This window comes from Nannospalax galili, unplaced genomic scaffold (assembly GCF_000622305.1).
Source record: "Nannospalax galili isolate Female #2095 unplaced genomic scaffold, S.galili_v1.0 scaffold346, whole genome shotgun sequence".
Lineage (NCBI taxonomy): Eukaryota > Metazoa > Chordata > Mammalia > Rodentia > Spalacidae > Nannospalax > Nannospalax galili.
In genome coordinates, this window is record NW_008357637.1 from 6,026,766 (window position 1) to 6,046,158 (window position 19,393).

The 19,393-nt window shown below is 51.4% G+C and overlaps 3 protein-coding genes across 3 annotated transcripts in view; all 3 read left to right on the forward strand.

Moving 5' to 3' along the window:
- The first annotated feature begins 3,363 nt into the window (after positions 1–3,363).
- Hoxd11 (homeobox D11) lies at positions 3,364–5,887 on the forward strand. Its single transcript, XM_008855308.3, has 2 exons — positions 3,364–4,410; positions 5,161–5,887. The coding sequence occupies exons 1-2, from the start codon at positions 3,627–3,629 to the stop codon at positions 5,394–5,396; spliced, it is 1,020 nt and encodes a 339-aa protein (XP_008853530.1). The 5' UTR covers positions 3,364–3,626; the 3' UTR covers positions 5,397–5,887.
- Positions 5,539–16,096, forward strand: Hoxd10 (homeobox D10). Its single transcript, XM_008855309.2, has 3 exons — positions 5,539–5,615; positions 12,135–13,776; positions 15,119–16,096. Exons 2-3 carry the CDS (start codon positions 12,822–12,824, stop codon positions 15,394–15,396), a joined length of 1,233 nt encoding a protein of 410 aa, XP_008853531.2. The 5' UTR covers positions 5,539–5,615; positions 12,135–12,821; the 3' UTR covers positions 15,397–16,096.
- Positions 16,097–18,382: 2,286 nt separating this feature from the next.
- Hoxd9 (homeobox D9) overlaps positions 18,383–19,393 on the forward strand; it is a 2,730-nt gene continuing 1,719 nt past the window's right edge. Inside the window, exon 1 of the mRNA XM_029557302.1 lies at positions 18,383–19,393. This exon is cut by the window's right edge and continues 433 nt beyond it. Within this exon, the coding sequence (XP_029413162.1) occupies positions 19,043–19,393 (351 nt within the window). The 5' untranslated portion in view covers positions 18,383–19,042.

The following is a 19,393-nucleotide window of genomic DNA, read 5'->3' on the forward strand; positions in this document are numbered from 1 at the left end:
ATTCATAGAGGTCAATCCACAAAGAAAATTAAATTATTCTAAGTATAAAATCTTATCTGTCGGTGGTCCAGCGGTGTTTTCCAAATGTATCCCCTTTACTGATCCACACAAATTCAAAGACCACGGTGTCTTCTTCCCTAGCCAAAGTCCTAGCAGAAATTTGCAATCAGGAGGAGAAACAATTGCCACAGAGAAATGATACTGAAATCTGAGTGCTCTACATTCCCTCGTAGGAAGATAAAAGCCTCCTCTGAAATGCAGCAGTCCACGTGGCCTTTTGATTAAGAAAAAGGTTTTAAAATGAGAAAGAAAGGTTTATCCTGGTATTCAGCCGTTGTTAGTTCAGGAGGCCGAAATGGGGAAGCTTTTAAGGCCGGGGGTTCTCCCCAAGGGAGGCCGAATAGGGAGTCTTCCAGGGCTCGGGCCAGTGGAGGAGAAATCCAGAATCATTGTAAATATTCATGTCTGGTGGTGGAGGAGGGAGGTGTATGTGTGCTCCATCACAGGTCTCTTCCAGCTGCATCCACCCCCCCTCAGTAGTGGTGGTGGGGCACAGCCCCCGTCAGACTGCCCTAGGACAAAGGTGATCTCCCCTTATTTTTGTTTTCCAGTCTCTTGACTTAAGAAGTCCTTTCCGAAGGCTCCGCAGGGAAGGGACTGGATGAGTGCCCCCCCTCTCCGCTTTTCTCTTCTTTCCTTTCCTAAAAGAGCATAAATAATTAAAGTTTGGCAGGGAGGAAAAGCTTTCTTGCAGAACTGTAGTGGCAATAAATGAAATGACTCAGAATCCCTTCCCCAGTCAGCTTTTACGAGAGCTGCCAGACAGTGTCTGTTCACGTTCTCCAGATACCAGGGGCGCCCTGACAAAGTTAAGGTCAAGTTAGTGTCTTATCTTGGGTGGCTCAAAATTACCACATCGCGTCTACGCGCTGCGCAGAAAGCTATCATCGTTCTCAGAGCTGTTTGCCGAGCCCCAAAGGCCTTGTGTGCTTCCTGCGATTCGGGTGGGGCCGCAGAAGCCAGGACAAGGACACAGCGCCCGGATCTTCAACGGTAGGTTCTCTAGAGGAACGCGCGGGTCCAGGGGCTGTGGATTTTCCTGGGTTTTTCGGGGTGAGGACCAAGCCCAGAGCTGGGGCCAAGCAGCGAAGAGGGCTGGGCCAGGATTTAATATCCTGGGTGGTGTGTGGAGACGACTGTGCACGCTAAAGCGTGTAGGGGGGTGGTCGCCCCTTCCCCTATGCGCCCCAGCGCCGCTGCAGATGGCGCACCCTCCCCTGCCAAAGCGCGGCTCCTGCCTGAGCTGCCGTCGCCATGTCGTTGAACTTGAATGGTTCCTCCTCTCCAGTTCCCTTTTCGGCGGGTAGAAGACTTCACTTTAAGGGTGACGGTCTGCCTGGAAACCCACTCGGTGGGGTGAGCAAAAGAAGACGCGGTGATTTTTTTGCACCCTAAGACATGGGATGATTGGGGCTCCAGGCCACAGCCTTCAGTCCTGGGCGACCCCAGAACAGTGTCTGGGGAGCCATTTTAGGAGACAGATCCAGGGGTGTCTACCAGGAGCGAAAGAAAGGGAGAGGCTTGGGACTGGGATGGAGATAGGGAATCAGATAAATATGCCTGGGGTCTGGGCTAGGAGAATAGTGCCAGCAACAATCTGGGCGGGGGTGCCAGCTGTGGGGAGGGGTCACATAGGATGCACAGTTGGGTGGGAGCTACATTCGCCCCTGCCACAGATCTGTTTGTGCAGTGTTGGGGGGAGGGAAGCAGAAGTGGGAGCGGTGAAGGAAAGAGAGAAAGGGAGAAAAGGAGGGAGAAGAGGAAGAAGGAGGACATAAGCTAGAAAATAGAAATTAACTCAGACCACCCGCCTTTTCTCTGTCTGTTGGCACCGTGTGCAGAGAGCACAGGATCAGTACTGCAGCAGCCTGGGGACTGGGAGGGAACCAGTATTACAGCCAATGCTGCCTGCCCAGGGCATAGGGCTGAGGCCCAGGCCTCAGTGCTGGGTTGCCTGGACAGAAGAATCCTAGGGAAGGAGGCCTTTGGTTCTGGGATTTGGATTTGAGGAGAGACCAGTTTACCTTTAGAAAGGGCCTGGTCTCCCGGAGGTGGGAGACCAGGCCTCTCCTGGACTCCAGAGCTGGGAAAGGGTTGCTGCAGCCAGAAGAGAGTGAGCAAGTGGATGGAGTCCTGAAAAGTCCACTTCAGAGCCAGGTGGTGCAGCTGGACTTCACTGTGGAGACTGGCACTACGGAGAACCCCTGGAGAACCAGCATATCTCCCAGGGAGTTGCAATGGCCCTGCAGACCAGGGCTCCAGGGGATTCTTGGGGACAAGCCAGGATATTGCTCAGGCCTTAGCTGGGCTCCACACAGTGTTGGGGAGTGAGGAAGGCAACACCGCCAGGGGTTTGTCCCTCCCGAGGGGTAAGTAGGGGCCTGGGTGCTTTGGAGTAGGACTTCAGATCCTTTTGTTCACCAGATCCTCAAGCTTTGAGGGAAGCCAGGACGTAGGGGTGTCTGCTGCTGACCGAACCCAACGCCCTTCTTTTGGGGGTGGGAGTGGGAGGGAGAGAGAGAGAGAGAGAGAGAGAGAGAGAGAGAGAGAGAGAGAGAGAGATTGGGGAAAGAGAATGAAGGAACAGGGCTGAAAGGAAAGAAAGAAGAAGGCATGCAAAGAAGGAAAAGGAGAGGGAGAGGAGAGAAGGGAGAAGGCGAAGGTTAAAGGCGGAAAATAGGAAACGGCACAGAAAGGGGGAAATTGGAAAAGAAAAGAGAGGGTCCAGTGGGCACGGAGGCCCAGGCCAAGGCTAATGCCTGGGAGGCGTTTCGCCTGCATTTTTTCTGAGGTCTGCACTGGCGTCCCGGGTGTCAGAACCTGAGAGAGCCACATTACTACGAGACCAAGGCTTTGGGCAGAGAAATATGTAAATCAGGGCTCCCTGAGCCCTGGAGAGTGGAGTATTCACGCCCCTTGAACAAGAAGCAACAAGCTCCCTGCGGGTGAGCTGCAAAGGGTGGCGGCGTCGTGGGGGAGGGAACGGCTTCAGGAAAGGGGGTGGGGGTGAGAACCTCACACCCTCACACCTTGTCCCCAGTGCCAGGGCTGGGGCTCCCCTCTCCGCTCTCTGCTTCTTTCCTTTCCCCCCTCCTCCCCCTTTTCCCCCCTCCCTCCTCCTCCCCTCCGGCCTAGGTCCGCGTACTTAAAGCGGCGCGGGAGGGCGAAGGCGGGCGGGCGGCCCAGTTGGGCGGTGGCAGATGCGCCCAGCGGTGGCAGCCGCCGGCGGCGCGCAGGTGACCGGCCTGCGGCGCAGCCTGGTCAGACAGCACCCTGGGAGAGCTGGCGGGAGAGCGAGGCCGATCCGCCCCCAGCGTGCGCGCGTCTCGGCGCCAGGAGCAGTCCCGGGGCGTGTTGGCGAGTGCTGATATAGATATAAGGACATTTCTCTCCATGGCGTCACGTGACATAATTACCACCAGAATCAATCAAGATGAATTGCACGTCAGCGCCCGGTGGGGATTTTTGCTTAGTTGATCCTGGCCCAAGCCTCTTGTGCAATCGATGGCTCAGGTTGGCGGCGCGGGGAGCGGCCCGAGGCTTGCGGGCGTGCACGCCACGGAGCCATGAACGACTTTGATGAGTGCGGCCCGAGCGCAACCAGCATGTACCTGCCGGGCTGCGCCTACTATGTGGCCCCGTCGGACTTCGCTAGCAAGCCGTCGTTCCTCTCACAGCCGTCCTCCTGCCAGATGACTTTCCCCTACTCTTCCAACCTGGCGCCGCATGTCCAGCCGGTGCGCGAAGTGGCCTTTCGTGACTACAGTCTGGAGCGCGCCAAGTGGCCGTACCGCGGTGGTGGCAGCGGCGGCGCTGGGGGCGGCGGCGGCGGGGGTGGCCCTGGTGGGGGCGGCGGCGGCTCCGGGGGCTACGCTCCCTACTACGCCGCAGCGGCTGCGGCCGCGGCTGCGGCCGCAGCTGCGGAAGAAGCGGCGATGCAGCGGGAGCTGCTCCCGGCCGCCGGCCGCCGGCCAGACGTGCTGTTCAAGGCGCCAGAGCCGGTGTGCGCTGCTCCCGGGCCGCCACACGGCCCCTCCGGCACCGCCTCCAACTTCTTCAACGCGGTGGGCCGCAATGGCATCCTGCCTCAGGGCTTTGATCAGTTCTACGAGGCGGCGCCGGGACCCCCGTTCACCGGCCCGCAACCCCCGCCAGTGCCCCTGCCGCCCCAGCACGAGGGCTCTACTGACAAGGGCGACCCCAAGTCCGGGGCTGGTGGAGGCGGGGGCAGTCCCTGCGCCAAAACGACCCCCAGTTCGGAGCCCAAGGGGGCAGCGGAAGGTGGCGGTAGCAGCGGCGACGGCGAGGAACCCCCGAGGGAGGCGGGGGCCGAGAAGAACAGCGGAGCAGGTAGGCACCCGGCTCACCCGGCCGAGGGGCTGGCCCGGGCGGCGGAGGGGCGGGGTGCGGGGGCCTTCCTCGGCTCGCGACGTTTTATGTGCTACTTTATAAGCATTCGAAGGGGTTTATACATCCTATAAGATTTCGCTGGTCGTTGTAAACGTGTTTATGATAGGAAACCAATTTAGGTGGGCTTAAGGTAGACTTCGAGTTGCAGAGAGCTTTTCCTCTTTTTGGGTGGGGGTGGGTGGGTTGAGTACCATAGAGGAGGGCAGGACATTTGGAGCCAGTTGGTGAGTGGAAACACCAGACCCTTCTGTTTTGAAGGGAGGGGGTGGGTGATCTTTGCACTGGACTTTATCCAAGCCACTTACTGACGCGCAGCTACAGTTGAGCAGATGCCCAGGCAGGCGCGCTCCTGTCTCTCTCCCCGGGGTTCCAATTCAGAGCCTGCCTCGCCCTCCTCTTCCCTATCTCAGTGCCAGGCTGGTTGTGTGTGAGCGCGCGCGCGCGCACGTGTGTGTGTGTGTGTGTGTGCGTGTGTGTGTGCGTGTGTGGTGTGTCCGGGCGTGAACACTTGTCCACGCCCGCACTTTCCTGTGCCCGCCCATATATCATCCCCCACGACGCAGGCAGGGCCTTTCAGCCGCGGCAGGGGACGTTCCTAACCCGGCCAGGGCCTGGACCTAGCTTAGTGGCCTGAGCTGGCGGGCGAGGGCAAGCAGCAGTCTCTCAACCCTTGGTCTCTTTGCCTTGCAGTGGCCCCCCAGAGGTCCCGGAAAAAGCGCTGTCCCTACACCAAGTACCAGATCCGGGAACTGGAACGTGAGTTTTTCTTTAACGTGTACATAAACAAAGAGAAAAGACTCCAACTCTCTCGGATGCTCAACCTCACTGATCGGCAAGTCAAAATCTGGTTCCAGAATCGCAGGATGAAAGAAAAGAAACTGAACAGAGACCGTCTGCAGTATTTCACTGGAAACCCCTTATTTTGAGAGCTCCAAGAAGCACCCCCTCCCCCGAGCCCCACTCACCCACCCTCCTCCCCACCAGCCTGCCCTTCTCAGGCCAAATGTCCTTGGGTTCAATGACGCCTCTTCTCTGTGGAACTTCACGATTCCTTCCCACGGTCAACTCGGGACCTCCCAGCGACCACTGCAGCCTGAGGACGAGGCCGGGGACTTGGCCAAGCGGATCCTAATAAGGGGAAAATGGTAAATGCAAACGTCCCTTTACAATTTTACCGCCAATGTGCTGTTGTTCTTCCTCCCCCTCTCTCCGAGTCCTCGTGGGGACACGGGGTCGCGGCGGGATCTGTCAGGAGTTAGGCCATGGGGCTAGAAGGAGCTGGTGTTTTGTTCCGAGCTTGAGAGATTCCTTTCTTCCTCCTCAGTGAACGCTGATTATTTAAACTCTGGGAAATGTACCTTTGGGCATGAGTCACTGTCTTTTTGTGTGTGAATAAATGGTTTCTAGCAAAATGGAATAAATGGTTCTAGCAAAATGGATTTTCCTCTCGGAAGAAGTTTAGTGGCTGATTAGGATATCCTAGTGACCAGAACCCTGTGCCCCAAGTAACTGAAAATACAGTGAAACACTTTTTGATTTTGTTATAATAGGAGTTGTTTCTTCAAAAGCCCCCTCTAGGCCACACTGGTGTTAAAATCATGTTAGTGATACATTTCTGAATTGATGTGAGCTAGTTATGCTAGTTACTGTCTTTTCCAGGCAATGAGGCTGAAGTCTTAGGAGCTTAAGAAGCAAATCCTCACCTACCACCACTCCTAGACTAATGAACTTGGAATTTTTGGAAATTCAGAACAATTGTTTTAACTACTTACAAGATTCAAATGATCTCTTAACAAGGAGACAAGGAGCCAGAGTTCCTTAAAAGAAGAAACAACAAAAATAGAACACTTCATGAGCTTTGAGAAGTTTGCTAAAAAGAAGCTAGTGGGTGCAGGGGCATGAGGTCCTTGCTGATGTGTAGTGAGCATGGCTCAGGGAATGGAGTCACTGAACTAAGGCTAGGGGCTGCAGACCTGCTTCTCAGTGCATTTATCGCTTTAACTTAAAGAATGTGGTGAGGGCTGCACTGCACTTTATGTTGCAGGACCAGGCCAGGCTGTTTACAAAACCTTGAACTGTCTAGACAACACCATAAAAGCCAAAGTTCTAAACAGCTTAATTGGGTTATATTATACACCTTCTGGTGGGACCAAAAGAGATTTCCGCAATGTGCAATAAACTGGAGAAGTGAGAAAAGCTTCTCTTTCTCTAAGAAGAGTGAAGTGGATCTTATGACTCTTAACCTCTCAGAAGCCCAAAGTCAAAATATAAATCCATAAGCTTCACAGCACCTCAGGCATACTCTTAGGAAGTATGCATTTTGAAATATAAATTTTTGTAATTGTTAAGGCTTTGGGGGAAAAAGAAAAACATAAGTGCATAAGTGTATGCCTTTGAACTTCCAAATGTCAAGGTCATCACCTTTAACCTCTCTGAATAATTAGGCGCCTTAAGGTTTTTCTGTGATTTTCCACCGCCACCCACTCTCATAACACATGCTTACACATCCAGACCCATACACATATTTATGACCACACAGAATCATACTGGGGGCTCACCATAAATCTAAGAAAATTCCTAATTTCAGGATCAAACCTTAATTTCTCTCCAAACATTTGAGTAATTCAATAGCAATTGACATTAAAAAAAAAAAAAACCACTGGCTAGATTAAAATGCTTATTAACCATCACCACAGCTAGGATGCACTGAGAATTTGGGAAGATCTTAGAAAGTGATTCTCTTTGCTCTAAGGAAGAACAGCATTTTTAAAAGAAGGCATTTGAAAGTGTAAGTTCTAGTCAGACTTACAGTGTCCCAGTATTTGACAGCAATTTTCCATCATGTTAACAAATTGTGGCACACCCTAAGGTACAGAACAAAATAAAATATATTTATATTGTTTTTGAAAGCGTGTCTCAGCTTTTAATGAAAGATGCTGTAGAAACAAAGCAGACAATTGAATTATTTTGTTCAGAAGGGGATTACTTTGTTTAGAATTCTGGACATTTGGTTTAAATATCAATGTCCTAATAGTATGATCTTTCAAGGAAATTGAAACTGGTTTGTTTCTTTCTCTTTTCATCTTTCTTCTTTTAACTGCATCTAAAGATACAAGCTCTGTGCCAACCACCAAACGCAAGGCTAAGGCAAGAAATATCATTTCCCGTTTGCAGGGGCTGAGACAGCCACACGAGGGCGCGCTCAGGTTCTAGAAACCTCATTTGCCAAGAAGCAGCGGCACCTTATTTTTCCAATGCTGGATTCTAATAAGGGATCTCGGCCAGTCCGTTAGAAACTCGCAGCAGCTAAGGTGTTTGCTGTTTGTTTGTTCTAAGAAGCTTTGAGGTGTGAGAAGCTATAGCGAGACAGAGAAAGGAGTCTGTGACACTCCTGAAGCTGATCTCCTAACTTGTTTCCTTAAAGATAAAGCTGCTGCAAAGAATACTTTGGTGTATAACCTGATAGTGTTGAGAAAAGAATTTTTATCGACTGTGGTTAGAAATACGTCGTAGCTACTGAGAGTTAATTAAATTAGAGAAAATCTATTTTCTTGTTGGTTTGAGTGTTGAGAGTGATGACAAGCGTAGGATGCCTCCTCCCTGTCTCCTCCAAACCACGCGCATCTTGTGAGCTTTCAGAGCGCTGGGATGATTAAAAGGTTTTTGTTTAAGACAGATTAGGGCGTTGGCAATTTAGCCCAGGGTATACTTGGAGAAAACGAAACGCATTGAGGCTAGGACGTCGTTCTGGGCTAAGGATTTAGGTCCACACATAGCATGGTGCTAACCCTGGTGACCCCGAGGGGCAGACAGGACTAGGAATTGGGGTGCCGTTGCCAGACTGGACTGATGCGCCTGCGGGAGACAGCAGGCTCTCGCGTGGGGACGTTTATATTTCTAAGTATTAGGAATGGGAATGTCTTTGAAGTAACCGGGCTTTGTATTAGACAGAATCCGGCCACTCTTCCTAGCAGCGGCTGACCTTGAGGTGAGCAGTTTGCTTTTGGCACTGGCCTTCATAGACAGTTAAATTCGCTAGCCCTGTAAAAACCCGGACGTTGGGAAATGCCTATGTCCCCTCCTCTTGTATCCCTGTCGGCAATCCAAAAGGGAGAAGACGGGGCTCCCGGACAGGGCCGCTGTAAGGGAGGTTGGCGGCTCCCCTTTAGCCCGAAGTTCCCTATAGAAAGCCTGCAACCCCGAGGAACTGTACTGGCCTCTGTCTCTCGTCGACAATTCTCTGGACCTCACGCTTTAGGGCCCGCCTGTCCGCTAGCTCGCTGGCCTCCGAGAGCTGGCACTGGCTTGCAGGAGGCTGGGGCGCCACGACTCCCCGGCGGGACGCCAGCGAGAGGCGTGGGTGTTCCCCGCGGGTATACCCGGCTCCGCCTGTCTGGTCGCCAGTCCAGCTTAACTCTTGTAAAGGGACCTTTCTTAGGGCTTAATTCGGGCTCTAATCTATGTGGGGTGAGACCTCCCACCCCAAATGTCGTTGGGTTCCTCTGTAGGCGGCCCTATCCGCGGCGCATCTGGCTGTACGAGGGCCCCTTGGACTTGGCTCGCAGTCTCCGGCGGACCACCGTTGCTCATCCGTCTGCTAGGCTTTCTTCCCAATGGCGCTCAACATCGGCCTGATAAGGGCCAGAGGATGGGACCAGAACCTGGCGGGGGGGGCTGAAGACCTGTCCCTCTTAGGCCGTTCTGGGTGCGTGGGGCTCCTTGATGGTGGCCACGGATCCTGAGGTGCCAAGGGCTCAGATTCTGAAGTAGAGGGGAAAAATGCGTGAAGTAAGAGTCTTTTGTGTCTGTATAGAAAGAGGCTAAGGTCCCTTTTGCTGGAAAGTTTCTGTGGATCCCTATCTCGTAGGTGGTGGTCTTTCTTTTTGCCCCTTCTATTTCTTTTCACCTTGGTCCGATGGTGCTCGGTGCAACCGGGAGGGGCGCCCTGGGGAAACAGCTTTTAATTTATCCCTAGCCACTGTATCTCCAAAGCCTGACATAGTCAGAGCTGGCTCTCAACTCTAATTCAGGGTGACTCGAGGAGCCCCTATGTCCTCTTAGGCCCAGGGCCTCCCTTCTTCTTCCCCACAGAAAGTGCAGAGGCAAGCCACTTTTTTATTACAAATGATAATTTCTTGCAAAGGCGACCTTTTAATTTTTCTCTGGAAAGAACTGTGCCGGAGAGATGGGCGTCTTGGTACAAACATGGGTATTCATCTCTTTAATGGTCAATATTGACTTATTATTAACATTAACTGCTCTAAAGATGATCAAAAATAGTCACTACATTAGATAGTCTAAGCTACTCTAAGCAAAATAAAGTTGGCCTTTAAAGCTACTGACTTTTCATTCCATTTGCTTCGTGTCAGCCCTAAGGTCTTAAGACACACTTTCTAGCCTCTTTTGTAGTATTTTCATTTTGCTCGATTTTTTTAAAGATAGAAATATAAAATATTGACAATCTTTAGCCCCAAGAAATGGATTTGAGAGCAGAAATTCACAAGAGAAAATTTATATTATCTTTCGAGAATAGATTGCATTTTTAATTTGATATATACATTTTCCCCCTGTGAGTGAAGATCTATTTAAAATCCAATCCAATATGCGATCACTTTGAGCTCGAAGCCATGGGGTACTGAAACAGAAAACATCCCTTCCAAATACAGAAGGCAGATCCTGCTTGCCCTAGTTCACTGAAGACTTACCGGATCTGCAAGAACTTGTTTGATTTTAGCCTGGATGTTTTCTTCCTGTATAAATAAAGATTATGAAAGGGCATTTGATGGGCATAAAATTCCTGATTAGATTGAACAGTCCTGCCTCACTTGGGATTGGGAAAATTGGGCAGTTGAGTTCTGGGCAGATCTCCTGGCCGAGATGCAAGGCAAAACAAAGCTGAAGTGCCGAGCTGGTGTCAAGGAGACCGCTGAAAGCAGTGCATCGGGCACTTTGTCTGGCCCTAGGCACATTTAATCGTAGCTCAGAATATGATCTCCACAATGTAAAAAGGGAAATTCTGAGGTGCTAATCAGAGGCTGTTAGTTTTGATCATGATCTTAGCAACCTAGAGTCAAAAGGTTTTTTTTTTTTTTTTTTCTCCTTGCCTTACTTAACACTCTGCACACACGCCCCCACCTCCCAGCTTAAAAATAGCCACCTCGGTAGAAAGGTAATGTTTAAACCTCCAGCGATACCACCGGGGTGCAGCAGCCAGAGCAGTTACAGGCGCCAGGCTTTTAACCTGACAATGATGTTGTATTTGAACAGCTGCGTAAAGGTTTAAAAGGTCTGTCTCATTGCCACTGCGGAGTTTTTTAAAAGGGGTTATTGTTTGGGCGAGGGCACTGAGAGGGGACTAGCCAATCGGTCCCAAGGCCGAAAATAATGTTCAACGCCTGTTTTCATCAGGCCAGGAGAAATTCCTTTAGGGGAAGGGGGTTGGATAAAGAGGGTTTTTAATTTTTTTTTTTTTTTGAAATGTTTTTGTGAGGGAGCAGGCAACCACCGACTAGGTCCCCCAGAAAGCTGAGGTGCCTTAATGAGCATCGGATTCCAAAAGAAATGTTCTTTTGAGGTGGAAACCAGATTTATCCACAAGTTCAGTCTCTGGGCCTGAAATCCAAGGCCAGCCCATGCCTGGGTGAGTGCGGGAGAAGAGAGCACAGATGCCTTCTTGGACAGAGAACTGGTTCATGGTCAGTTTCCGGGTCCGTTTTACTTTTTTGACTGCTGGGAAAGGGCCGCCGAAGGCCGAAGGACAGCTCCTTTGCAGAGGCCAGGCCCCTGGCCCAGGGCAGTCTTTGGAAATCAAGGTTAAAGCTCCCTGCTGCTGTCCCGAGGCCGAGCTTCTGCAGGACAGCTCATCGCCTGCCACCAGAGAAGGAGAGAGGAAGTTGTTCAAGTTTCTCATAAAACTCCGAGTTTCCACCGTGGAGGTAGTGGTTGGTTGTTCTTTAATGAGCTGGACCACAACCCCAGACCATATCCTCTTTATAGAACTTTCCTTCACCGGGAAACAGAGGACCAGGACTCCCCCCATCTCCTTCCCTCTCTTACCCAAGCAAAAGCTTGTCAAATAATTTTAGGGATTGTCCAAAACTATAAAACTCAACTTCTGACAAAAGTATATAGCTTTTAATATTTGACGATTTGTATTAAAACAAAAATTGACCTTCCTGGTTAGTAGCGAAGGGAAAAAAATCAATAGTATAATTTTCAATAATTCATAAAGTGAATGCCATTATGCTAAATCTTAACTATTAATCTTATCCTTTACAAAGTCTCGATTGATTTGTTAATAAAATATCTTCCCGTTTGTGGCAACAGTGGGTATAACTCTTTAAAAACCTTCAGAAGCAAGAAAATTACCAAGTAGCCCAAGAATGTAGATGAGAATTTTATTGATCGCCCTGATTCTTCTTAATATGTATTAATAAATTCCACAACCTTTTGTACCTTGCACTTGTCAGAAACCAATGCTTTTACAAAATCCATAAAAGGAAAACATATTTTTCTTCGCAGAAGAACCAAATGACACCTTTGTATTTCTCTCTTTTGCCTGTCCGGTTTTCTAAAACTTCTGGAGTTGGAGGATCAGAGTTTTCTCCCTTCTTTTGAAAATTATTTTCTTTTTCCCTTCCTTCTTTTCTGCCCTGTATTATCAGACTTTGTGGGGAAGAAAATCTCGGTTTAGTTCTCTCTGGGAGCCTGAGGGACGCTGGCGGAGGATTGTCTCCAGGCTGAAAGCTCCCAGAGCCCGGCGCCTCAAAGGTCAGGGTGTGGTTCCTGAGAGAGCCAAGGCTCCAGTAGCTCGTGGGATGCGGAGGGCCTCGGAGTCCCAGCCAAAGGACCTAAGGAGAGGGTAGCTACGGGCCGCAACCACCCTCCGGGCTCGGGGTCTGCCCAGCTGCGTGGCCTTGCGGCCCTCGCAGCTCTTTTCACCAGCTCTTCTCGGGACACTTGGGCTATATCTTTGCACCGGTTAGGTTATTTTCCCTTGGAAGAGATGCCTGAGAACCAGGGAAAATCGACTCACCTTCCCCGATGCCCAGTACTAAATTAATCAGCCCGCGCCCCTACCCCTTGCCCGGGACTGGCCCTCTTGGGCGCGTTCTGCCTGGTGTGTGCAGGGAAACTGCTTCTGTGAGCTGGCGCCAGGGCGCTCTGGCTTCCCTCGGCGTGCGTGTCCTCCCTCCGACCAAGCCTTTCCTTCCGCCGGCGGGGCCCGGTGGCCCAGGCGGGGGACTCGAGTGGAGCAGGCAGGCCGAGCAAGCCCCGGGAGACCGGCTGGCCTGTAGCGCAGAGCTCTGGGCGGGTTGTCTCTAGCGCGCACTATCACAGGCGCGTAGTAGATGTCGCTGTTGTCCGTGCTTACGCGGCCGGCCGGCCGGGCTCCGGAACACGTGATCTGCAAGGAGGCTGCGGCTCAAGGCCATTTTCAAATCTCATTGGCTTGGTTGTCATGTGGTCGGCAGAGGCATCCACAATTACACGGGGAATGTTTTCCTAGAGATGTCAGCCTACAAAGGACACAATCTCTCTTCTTCAAATTCCTCCCCAAAATGTCCTTTCCCAACAGCTCTCCTGCTGCTAATACTTTTTTAGTAGATTCCTTGATCAGTGCCTGCAGGAGTGACAGTTTTTATTCGAGCAGCGCCAGCATGTACATGCCACCACCTAGCGCAGACATGGGGACCTATGGAATGCAAACCTGTGGACTGCTCCCGTCTCTGGCCAAAAGAGAAGTGAACCACCAAAATATGGGTATGAATGTGCATCCTTATATACCTCAAGTAGACAGTTGGACAGACCCGAACAGATCGTGTCGAATAGAACAACCTGTTACACAGCAAGTCCCCACTTGCTCCTTCACCACCAACATTAAAGAAGAATCCAATTGCTGCATGTATTCTGATAAGCGCAACAAACTCATTTCTGCTGAGGTCCCTTCGTACCAGAGGCTGGTCCCCGAGTCTTGTCCCGTTGAGAACCCTGAGGTTCCTGTCCCTGGATATTTTAGACTGAGTCAGACCTACGCCACCGGGAAAACCCAAGAGTACAATAACAGCCCCGAAGGCAGCTCCACTGTCATGCTCCAGCTCAACCCTCGTGGCGCGGCCAAGCCGCAGCTCTCCGCTGCCCAGCTGCAGATGGAAAAGAAGATGAACGAAACCGCGAGCGGCCAGGAGCCCAACAAAGTCTCCCAAGTGGAGAGCCCCGAGGCCAAAGGCGGCCTTCCCGAAGAGAGGAGCTGCCTAGCTGAGGTCTCCGTGTCCAGTCCTGAAGTGCAGGAGAAGGAAAGCAAAGGTCGGTATGAACAGAGCTGCCACCCCAGCGGGGTAAACCCGTGGAAGGGGAGCGCTCGGGTGCCCAGCGCGGAGCCCAGGGAGCGGAGCCCAGCGCCCGACTTGGCAGGTGCTGCTCCACCCGGCTTTTAGTGGAGATCTCAGCCTGAGATAGTCCCCGCTTTTCTCCGCTGCTCTGGACCTCCCGGCCAGTTCTGGCCCCACACTGATGGCGCCTGAGCAGAGGAAGGGCTGGCCGGGTTTATCTTTCCTGAGCCAGACGTGAAATGCAACAAAAGAGCTAAAAGGAGATCTGTGGCTTGTAAACAGGGCTCCAGAGCCTCCATTATTTTCCTTAGATTTTCAGTCCCAACTTTACCTTGCACCCAGTGATCTTTTTAAGGTGGTACAGGCATCGTGTTTGCTTTCAAGGGCTTGCACCCCGCATCCTGCGAGCTACCAGGGGAAGAAGGTTTTGGTAGGTTGGTGCTTGGGTGAGGAAACAGAGGGCTTTCTGCCTTTTCGGAGCTAGATAACCTTGGCTTTGTCTGGGGAAAGTGCCGCAGGCTTTGCAATCTTCTAGGAAGAGGGCAAAGGCAGAGGGGTTGAGAATGGATCTGCATTGCCCACTTAGGGCTGGTGTAAGGCAAAGAACCAGGATCCAGGTTTCTAAAAGGAACCTTGTCCCCCTGAGCCTCTCAGTGTCCAGGGGTGGGCCAAAGCTAGGGTTTCATTTCTGGGGGAATGCTTTTGTGTGGGAGCAAAAAGGCATTTGAAAATCCAGGAAATTCTGGGGGGACATCCAACAAAGCCTAGCCAGGGTGGAGAAGGTATTCCTTGCTTCTTCATTTATCTCCTGAAAGATAGTGGGCGCCTATAAACCTGGCTGTGGGACTCCCTGTCTGCCTAAGAGAGGTGGACAAGAAGAGGTGGATAAAAAGCAGCAGACTTGGGGCCCTGAAGCAGCTGTGAGATTGGTAGGCTGACCAAGCTGTGGCTTCTTCTATTCCTGGCCTGTCATGGACTGAGCACTTAGGGTGTTGCTTGGGAAATCCTAGAAAGTTTACTGTTATACTAATGTTTTATACAAGTCAGAAAGTTGAGAGAGAGAGAGAGAGAGAGAGAGAGAGAGAGAGAGAGAGAACCCTGATGCAGAGTATTCACCCATCCAGTTACCTTAAGCATTTAGTTATAATTTGTTATCAATTTAAAATCCCTTTGAAGGCCCACCTTTGTAATGTTTAAATACCAGCATTGTCCAAAGCAGACTGCCTGCCAGCAGGGTCATGGCCAAGGGTATATTTGAACAGACTGAGAGAAAAAAAATTTTTGATTTTTTTTTCTTCTCCCTTTAATTTTGTTAGAGGAAATCAAGTCTGATACTCCAACCAGCAATTGGCTCACTGCAAAGAGTGGCAGAAAGAAGAGGTGCCCTTACACTAAGCACCAAACGCTGGAATTAGAAAAAGAGTTCTTGTTCAATATGTACCTCACCCGCGAGCGCCGCCTAGAGATCAGTAAGAGCGTTAACCTCACCGACAGGCAGGTCAAGATTTGGTTTCAAAACCGCCGAATGAAACTCAAGAAGATGAGCCGAGAGAATCGGATCCGAGAACTGACGGCCAACCTCACCTTTTCTTAGGTCTGAGGCCCATGGGAGGCCAGGATCCGAGAGGGGGCACCGTGTTCCAGGCCCAAGTGCTGGAGGACTGGGAAGGCGGAAACAAAAACCTTCATTGCTCTTTGTTTTTTGTTTTGTTTTGTTCTATTTTCCTGCTAGAATGTGACTTTGGGGTCATTCTGTTCGTGCTGCAAGTGATCTGTAATCCCTATGAGTATATATATATATATATATTAAAAACTTAGCACGTGTAATTTATTTTTTCATCGTAATGCAGGGTAACTATTACTGAGCATTTTCCATTTGGGTCTTAACTTATTGGAACTGTAGAACATCCATCTAACCATCCATCCGTCCATTTATCCAACCAGCAATGTGACTTTTTCATGTTTTCCTAACACAAAAGTTCTCTGTGTGTGGTTAGATCATGAACTCATGGCATTTTAAAACATCCAGTACTTTTAAAATTACATATATATTTAAAAAGAAAGATTAAATCAACCCACAAGCTTTGGGGGGAGGGGAACTTAAAAAGCACATTACAATGTATCTTTTCACAAATGAACTTAGCAATTGTCCTTGGTGAAATGGAGTATTGATGACTTATGCCTTGTAGCCTCTCCTTTATGGTGCATCTGTGGTTTGGTAGAAGTACAGCAACCTGTCCTTTCTGTGCATGTTTTGGTAGCATGTATAATGCAATAAACTCTGAAAACGAGTTTGTGCCTTCTGCTTTCTGAAATGGAAACTTGGAACTGTGGGAATGAAAGCCTTTGGGGAGGGTCTCATCTGGCTAAATAGCCTGTTTGGGGCAGTCGGGTGGGGGAGTTTGGGGGGGCAGGTGAAAGAAGATGGGAGTAAAAAGCTAGAGCCGGCCTAGGGTGTTAGAATTTGGCAATGGTGGGGAGAGAGAATGAGAATTCAGTCTGGCAGTTCAGTCTTCACAGCTGAGAAACTAAAAGAAGTCATTTCTTCTCTCCCACCCCCAAATCCTGATAATATAATTGCATTCTCAATGGTAGTGAGCTTCCCTAGAACCTGAGCCTGGTAAGTAAGCCTGCATCCCATGCCATGCCGCTTATTCCTCTCAGCTCCCCATTTGTGTGTTTTCCTCTCTTTGGTTTTGGTTATGTTATTTTTAATGCTTTCAGTGAGATCTTGATGACTTCTGGCTGGGGAATCATCATCAGGGGTTAGGCAGAAACTAGTCTGCTCACCTGGAACCTGCCGGGCCTCCATTACAGGAACCAGGACAAGCCACAGCCTAGCAATGGCATCGGATCCAATTGTGTCCCCCTTTTGCTCATCCCCACCCCAACCCAAGCTCAAGACAGCCAGGTCATCAAAGCCAAGGTTGGGTGAGTTTTCCTACTTTACCTTGGATTCTTTATGAAAGGATTTTATTTTCGTTCATTACCTTTCAGTGGCCCACATGAAAAAAAAATTTAGAAGAAGAAATGAAAATATTCTCCTTCGTCAAATCTCTCACCACTTAATTACAAAATGCTGGTTCAAGAAAAGGTGACTGAAAGAGAATTTGCAAGTGAACATGACTTCTCATGAAGCCCAATGATCCTTTCAAATCCATAGTTTGGAAAATTCCCACCAACTTCTGCAGAATCCCCACCAGAGAGCCCAAATTTATCTAGTCTTGCCAAAGAAAAGGGGGAATGGGTTCAGGGGGCCGGGGCTGACAGAATTTGTTCCCCAGGTCCTTCCTGGGGTTTCAGAGGGTCTCCAATACTTACAGGAGTTTTACAGAATAGTAACACACACACACACACACACACACACACACACACACACACACATCCTTTTCTCTCTCAAAGAACAGTCCATTTAGTCCGTCTGAGCTTCAGAGCCCTCATCCAGGGAGTCTTTGGAGACACTCAGTATTTATTGTTTTAGACTTCCTCCCCTAAACCAGAAACCTTCCCAACTTCCAAGACACATCCCTTTAGGGGCATAGTTCCTGCCGTTGGTAGAGAGGGATCTGACTCAATACTAGCTTGAGAACACTGTAATAAAATTGCCCCAGACTTAATTTGGATGGGCAAAAGAAGTAGTGTAATTTTAATCTCGGCATTTCCCCCAGCGATGTGGGGAGCGCCATTAGTTGTTGATAGTGGGGGAAACATCCGTGCTACAGGAAAGGGCAGTCCCTCTGGAACAAAATCAGAAAGCCATTCCCAAAAGCAATCAATCAGGCCATAAGTAGCCATTTACCCCCTTTCTTTAGGGGGCTGGAGGTGGGCTGGGAGCCCTCCAAGGGTGCGCTGGGCAACTTGTGGAGCGAGGAATATGTCCTCTCAGCCGCCGCCGGCGTGCGGCTTTTGTCTCGGCTCCCAGCCGGGCTTCCAAGGCTTTGTACCATGGATTTGGGAGTGACCATGGGCATTTCTCTCAGATTCAAGGCTGCCCAGCCTTACCTCTGGAGTCAAGGGGGTAAAAATTGGGAAGGAGTGGCTCAAAGGACCTGTCCAGGTCTCTGGGTTTTGCAGCTATCTTCAGAATCCGCTTGCCAGCCACTCAGTGCAAAGGCCCGCAGCCACCCTGCCCTCGGAGAAGCCGTTCCCGAAAGCCTCATCCAGGCAGGCCCAGCACAGCGAGGGGCAGGGTCGCTAGCCTTTGGTTTTTTCCCCTCTGTGGAATGTTTCCTTCCAGGGCCATCCCAGCAGCCCGGGAAGAAGATGAGGCACCCTGGCCATCACTATAAGCGCGCAGTGTGGACTCCACTTCCCACCGCCCATCGGAGGGCGAAGAGAAGCCCCGCAGCTGGACCTGGCCCGGAGAGCCCGGCTGCCCCAGCTCACCCCTTCGGCCGCGGCGTGTGCCTAGCCTCACGTCGAGTGCGTGTGTGTGTGTGTGTGTGTGTGTGTGTGTGGCTGCGCGGGCGTGTGTGAGTGTGGTAGAGGGAGGGGGCCCTCCGAGCTGCTCCATCCGTCCGTTTTATTAGGGAGACATTAATCTATAATCAAATACACCTCATAAAATTTTTATTGAAAGGCATAATATCATTACAGAGGTCTTCCACCTGTTTTAAACAACACGACAAGCTGTGAGTGAGCGTGTGTGGGTATGTGTCGGGAGGGGTGAGTTTCGGTAAGAAAACAGGCGAGGGAGAACAACTCCCCTCTGGCGCCAGGGGCCGCCCCTCAAGGCCCGCCTGCCGCGGGCAGCAACCGACCCTGTGCGTCTTCTGGATGCTCGGGGCTTTGGAGCAGCCTTTAGGTGTGCCCGGGACGCCAGGCACGCGCCTCCAAACCCAGGAGCCGAGCAGTCAGAGCCCAGGTCGAGACTGCAGGACCCAGAGCCGCCCGAAGAGACGAACAAATAGTCCCCAGCGCCTCCTGCGGCCGCACTTAGGCCTCTGGTTCCAGCCCCTGCCCCTGCTGGCTGGGCCGGGCCAGGCCGAGCGGGCGCCAGGACCTGGGCCCGCGGGCTCTAATTGCAACGCTCATGTTGATGATGATTTTTTTTTAAAAATCACAGCAGCCCCCAGTTTAGCGGACTGATTTACTCCCGGTATTGGTAAATATGATCACGTGGGCCACGCGACCAATGGTGGAGGCTGCAGCCTGCGAACTAGTCGGCTGCTCGGGCGCCGTTGGGGAGCGGCTCGGAGGCGGGCAGTGTAACCTTGGGTGGGAGCGCGCAGCGCCTCAAAATGTCGTCCAGTGGCACCCTCAGCAACTACTACGTGGACTCGCTCATAGGCCATGAGGGCGACGAGGTGTTCGCGGCGCGCTTTGGGCCGCCGGGGCCAGGAGCGCAGGGCCGGCCTGCAGGTGTGGCCGACAGCCCGGCCGCCGCTGCCGCCGAGTTCGCCTCGTGTAGTTTTGCCCCCAAATCGGCCGTGTTCTCCGCCTCGTGGTCCGCCGTGCCCGCCCAGCCCCCGGCGGCGGCGGCGATGAGCGGCCTCTACCACCCGTACGTGCCCCCGCCGCCCCTGGCCGCCGCCGCCTCCGAGCCCGGCCGCTATGTGCGCTCCTGGATGGAGCCGCTGCCCGGCTTCCCC